Source organism: Stomoxys calcitrans, chromosome 3 (assembly GCF_963082655.1).
Source record: "Stomoxys calcitrans chromosome 3, idStoCalc2.1, whole genome shotgun sequence".
Taxonomy (NCBI): domain Eukaryota; kingdom Metazoa; phylum Arthropoda; class Insecta; order Diptera; family Muscidae; genus Stomoxys; species Stomoxys calcitrans.
Genome location: NC_081554.1, coordinates 124,109,454 through 124,115,370, shown reverse-complemented (window position 1 = coordinate 124,115,370; position 5,917 = coordinate 124,109,454). Strand labels below are relative to the sequence as shown.

At 39.5% G+C, this 5,917-nt stretch overlaps 1 protein-coding gene across 1 annotated transcript in view; it reads right to left on the bottom strand.

The window, feature by feature from the left end:
- LOC106088121 (glucose-6-phosphatase 2) overlaps positions 1–2,779 on the bottom strand; it is a 5,301-nt gene extending 2,522 nt beyond the window's left edge. The window contains exons 1-3 of the mRNA XM_013253444.2: positions 2,557–2,779; positions 2,321–2,485; positions 1,773–2,253 (exon numbers count right to left, since the gene is read on the bottom strand). Of these exons, the coding sequence (XP_013108898.1) occupies positions 1,773–2,253; positions 2,321–2,485; positions 2,557–2,639 (729 nt within the window). The 5' untranslated portion in view covers positions 2,640–2,779. The remainder of the gene's footprint in view (positions 1–1,772; positions 2,254–2,320; positions 2,486–2,556) is intronic.
- Between the last annotated feature and the right edge of the window lie 3,138 nt (positions 2,780–5,917).

The following is a 5,917-nucleotide window of genomic DNA, read 5'->3' as shown; positions in this document are numbered from 1 at the left end:
TTTCGCCCTTCAAAAACGCAATTATACCCATTATGACTATATGATACTTGGCTGAACGGATTTCTTAAAATTTTCATATATTGTGTACGTTTGTCTGGAAGGAAACATAGGCTATATAATTTTTAGGTATCGGGCGGAGGCGGACCCTCCCCCTTACCCCAAAAACGCCACCCATATCCGAAAGTGGTCCGATGGGCACAATAAGGGTATCAAATGAAAGGTATTGGAGACCAGAAAACGAATATGGTATTAAAATATGGGTCCAAGTACCCAGCTGCCCAACCCCCCAACCCCAAAATATTAGGTCCAAGTAGTGGGAAGTCGACCACCACCAAATGGGCATATTGGCCGACCATGGCTATATGGGACTCAAATGAAAGGTATTTGGCAGTAGATTACGAATGTGTCATTAAAATTTTCGTTCAAGTCTAGGTGGAGTTTTTCCTCCTCAAGATACATCAAATGGGTTATTTGATCCATTATGACAATATGGGATTCAAATGAAAGGTATTTGGGAGTAGAAAACGAAATTGATACCCAATTTTGGAGCCAAGTGTTTTGGGGTACGCCCTAAAGCACGCCCGTAAACTGAACTTCATTTCCTTTGGGAATAAATAAGGAATTTGATATGTATTTTTAGTGCAAAGTGCCAGTGGCCGCCCCAGCCTCAAAACACCCTCCAAACGGTTCATTTTTACCGGCCATGGCAATATGGGGGCCAAACTAAAGGGATTTGGAAGTGCAGCACGAATTTGATATCCATATTTAAGTCGAAATATCTGAGGTGCCATAGCTCCCCTAAAAAGCACTTTTCATTACCCTAATTTCTAAAAACACCACAAATCGAGCAGGGGCAAACTTCTCACACATCAATTAGTGCTTTCCGATTCAAGTTTAAACTCAATGATAAGGGACCTTTTTTTATAGCCGAGTCCGAACGGCGTCCCGCAGTGCAACACCTCTTTGGGGGAAATTTTTTAAATGACCATGTATGGCATTGTACTTCGCAAATGTCGCCAACATTAAGAGCGGATAAACACCGCTTTGTCCGATGTCCGATGTTCTTAATTAATCGATAACGGATAAACCAAAAAATGCGAAACTTGATCGAAATAATTCGATTGCGGATGCAAGAATACAAAGGATACCAGACATCGAGGTTGTGGTTGTAGCAGTATGTTGTACACCGAGACGGCAGCACTCATGAAGGATTCCATTGGGTTAATTCGGAACATACAACCAGCTGCCATGGGATTGCCACCATACATCGATCATATTGTGACGCCTTTCGACCGTTGGCAGAGGTCTTATCAAATACTTTTTCATTAATGTTGGTCAGTTAGAATGTCAAATGGGGCAACTCGGTTCATGACTATATATAGCTCTCATATAAACTAATTTCCCCACACGACGTCTTGAGCTTCTATTAGTCTTTTCCGAGTTGACTGCAATTTGGCATAATGACTTATTTTAAGATTGCCAATGCCCATGCCAAGAATATTCAAATATGCCGCGAATATTCCACCAACACGGGAAAGCTTCTTACATATCAATCAGTGCTGTCTGATTCAAGTTAAAGCTACCTTTTATAGCCAATTACAATTTTTTATGATGTTCTCGCTTACAATTTTTTATGATGTTCTCGCCAGGATTCGAACATCATTCTAACATCTGTGCCCCGGTGAATCCAATTACAGTTGAAGTGTTATTTCAAAGCTATTTAAAGCTTCGAAGCTATTTAAAAATAACTAAGGTATATTTTTGATGCTTACCATTCTTACAGACCAATGGGGGTCTTCATCCAAATGCAACATGGCAAAATATATACCCAAAGGCAGCATACCAGCTGCTACCACAAACATCACAGCGCATAATTTGGAGAATTTCAACAATACTGCGGTATTACGATTAAGAAAATGTATGCCAGCCATTGCCAAAATACTGCCGCCAATGCACTGATGCAGGAATTCGGTGAGGAAATATAAGCGTCCACACCACAGCAAAATCAATGGTAACGAGACCATAGCATGTGTCAAAACGCACTTCTCCACTTTGCTCATATGGCATTGTCTACCCAATTTTAATAAAAGCCAATGGAAGAAGATGAAGGCAAAGGCAGTAAATGTAACCGAATGACTCGAAGGAAACCCGGCGCTTGTGTCACACGTATTTGCCCCCGTATTGAAACCTTTAAACTTATAACGGCTATTGTATTCCTTCAACCACCAGATTGGACGGTGTTCCGGTGCAATCCTAGATATTAGAGCAATGCAAATTGGATAATGGCAAAGGGTTAATCCTAATCTGAATATTAGCTTACCATTTAATTAAGGAAGTCAACAGATTGAGCAAACTAACCGAGACAGCCATACGAACCAACAGTTTATGGCTCAAAGTCCCTACCAAGGGCAACCAGGCGTCCATAATCATTTGGGGATCCAGATAGGTATTAACATCTTGTAATAAGGGTTCTGTGTTACGCATTCTGAAAACAAAACAACATGCATATAACGAGTCTTGAGTCTGGCCACTCTGGGATTTAGTAATAGCACTCACTGCTTTTGTACGTTTCGATTAAGTCCAATTTCCAATTCATATAGTCGTGTTAGGTAGGAAGGATAAACACTCGCAGCTGACATTTTCCTTGTAATTTCTTATATTAGGTTTCTTTGCGAAGCTGTGTATTTGTAAGTGGCAATTATTAATATTTTTCCAACGTTTGTTTTTATTATGTATGCCTCGTTAAGAGTTTACGGAAGGCATTACACGTGTTGGCGGGACATGCGCAAATAACCTTTTTTGGTTGATACAGTGACAAGTGTTACTATAGTTATAATTTGGAACAAGGTTGTTGTTGTTGAAGCAGTGTGTTGTACACCGAGGCGGCAGCCCTTGCCGTTGAAGGATTCCATCGGGTCAATTCGGTACGTACAACCGGCTGTCATGGGATTGTGTAAGAAGGTGCCGATGTACAGTGTCGCGGACAGCGAAAACAGTTGGCCAAAACCAACATTCTCATGTCTATGAAATTTTGAAAGGACTTATCTTATGTAAAACTTTCCAACAATTTCAAAAATGGTACGCTTAGAAATGTCAGATTTTTAGTTTAGGAGATATGACCGTTCAATGTTGACAAATTTTGGATTTTCAAATAAACACAATTTTAACTAATTTGATCCTATTTCAAGTGAACACTACATAGGGAATTGTCGTTTTTTATTTTTTCTATTGATGGATACACTTATAAATGTAGAATTTTTTAAAAAAAAATAATAATGTTTTCTTATAATAAAAAAATATACCCCTTTATACCATTGCCATATTTGCCATATGCTTTTTAATTTCCCATTAACATAATTCAAAAGAGTTTAGCTTCCCGTACTTGCCCCATTTTCGTTTAGAAGCAAAAACTTAAAAAAAAGGTTCAAGAATAGCATGAATTTTTCACTCACTCTCACGAGACAATAATTTTACTCACGCACGACCCACGAGAAAATCACGACTCATGAAATAATCACGACTCGCGGGACACTCACGAGTCACGGTGACCCTTCCCCTTACCCTAATTTTCAAAAAGGCAGATCTCAGATCTGCTCTCTTATAGTAACCAATTTCGGATGGGGTACCTAGGTGTACCGCCCCAACCCAAAACCTACCAAATATATATATAGACCAATCACGACAATATGGGACTCAAATGAAAGGAATTTAAGATTAGAAAATGTATCTGATATCCAATTGTCGGGCCAAGTGTTTGGGGGACCACCCCAACCCCCAAAACATCCCTGAATCGGGCATATTTACCGACCATGGCAATATGGGACTCAAATGAAAGGTGTTGGCAAGTAGAATACGAATCTGATATCCAAATGCAAGAACAAGATTCTGGGGGTCCACCCCTTCCCCAAACAGGACTTATTTACTGACCAAGACAATATGGGGCTTAAATAAAAGCTATTTGAGTGTAGAATACGAATCTGATATTCAAATGTGGAACCAAGTGTTTGGGGGCCGTCTTTGGGAGTTAAGCACCAATCTGATATCAATATTCGAGAAAAAGTTTCTATGGGGCCACTCAGCCCCCATCGCACCACCCAAATAGGAAGCATTTGTTGACCATTGCAATATGGGGCTCAAATGAGTGGTATTTTAGAGTAGGACACGAATCTGATATATATTTTCAAGGCCGGTCATGTTTGCGGACTATGGAAATATGGGGTTCAAATGAAAGGTATTTGGGAGTAGACCGAATCTGATATCGACATTCGGGACCAACTGTCTAGAGGACGTCCCAACCCCATAAAAATCCCCAAGTAGGACGTATTAGCTCGCCAAGGCAATTTGGGTCTTCAAGACAGTGGAGCTCGATGATAGCTGTTAGGGCCCATACCCCAAACCGAACCTATTTACTGACTTTTGCAATAAGGGGTTTAAATGAATTTTGAGGCCAATGGCAATATGGAGTTCAAATAAATGATGCATCGATATATGAGAATAGAGCACGATGCTGATATATTTTCAAGGCTAAGTGTTTGAGGGACAACCCCTTTCCACAAAACACCCCTTAATCGGGCATATTTACCGACCATGTCGATGTGGGGCTCAAATGAAAGGTATTGGGGAGTAGAGCACAAAATTTGATACCCACTTCGGGACCAATTTTCTGGGGGTCTAGCCCTTTCCCAAAATACCCCACAAACAACAATTATTTACTGACCACCGCAATATGGGACTTAGATAAAGGTATTTGGGACAAAGTGGGACCATGTTTTTGGGGCTCCGCCCCTTCCCCAAAACACCACCCAAAGGGTTTACCGACCATGCCAATATGTGGCTCAAATGAAAGAAATTTGAGATTAGAAAAAAAATTTGATAAACAAATTTGGGAATAAGTATTTGGGGGACGTCTCTTCCTATAAACTCTCCTTAAACCAATTGCAATTTAAACCTCACCCCCTAAAACACCCCTAAATCGGACATCATGAGCGTATTGGACTGAAATAAAGTCTTTCGAATGGAGTACATCTAACATCCAAACTTAAATTACATTAAACCCTCCGAGTAAAATTCATAGTCCAATAAATATCAAATAGGATTCAGATAAAGTCACTTATATCGTTATACTGTTAGTCAAGCGATATGCATGTACTATTTTCGCAGCATAATATTTCACTAAAAGCTCTTTAATTGTCGAAAATAAATATTTGTTCCATATAAAGTAAAAGAAGGCGCAGCGAAGCGGTCCCGGTTTAGCTAGTTAATGTATAAAATGCATCAGCCCTAAATAACCGCATATTTGCTCTTTTCGTTTTTACACATCTGTAGACAGATTCATACGTTTAAATACCGTATGATTAAAAATTTTGTTTTTCATTTTTTGTATACTTTAGTCGTGGTTTTCTTGTGAGCCGTGTGTGTCCCGTGAGTCGTGATTTTCTCGTAAGTCGTGATAAGTGTCGTGAACTTGATTTCACTTACTCACACTTACGCAAGAAGAATTTTGATCTAATCACGATTATGCACGATCGTGTGATTGGATTTGTATCTCACTCACGAATTACGTGACTCGACAACTCACGTGTCACGTGCACAACTCTAGTATAAAGGACATATCCACAGTCGAAAAATCTTTGGAATAATCCGTTTAAATGGTATAGAACTATTTAAACGGATAAAGATATCTGCACGAAACTTGACATGCATACTTTCAATAAGTATGCAAAATTAGGAGAAAGTTATAGTTCCAGGGGCTGACATGGGCATGGAGCATATCAACTTTTGTGCTGCCATATAGACACTTATAGGCCGATCATCAGGATTCTTTTTGCAATAGAGTAAGAGCTCGTAATATCCTACAAAAAACATGGCTACAAGTTTGAAATATCTATAACAGTTTATGGGACGTTGGAGTTACAAA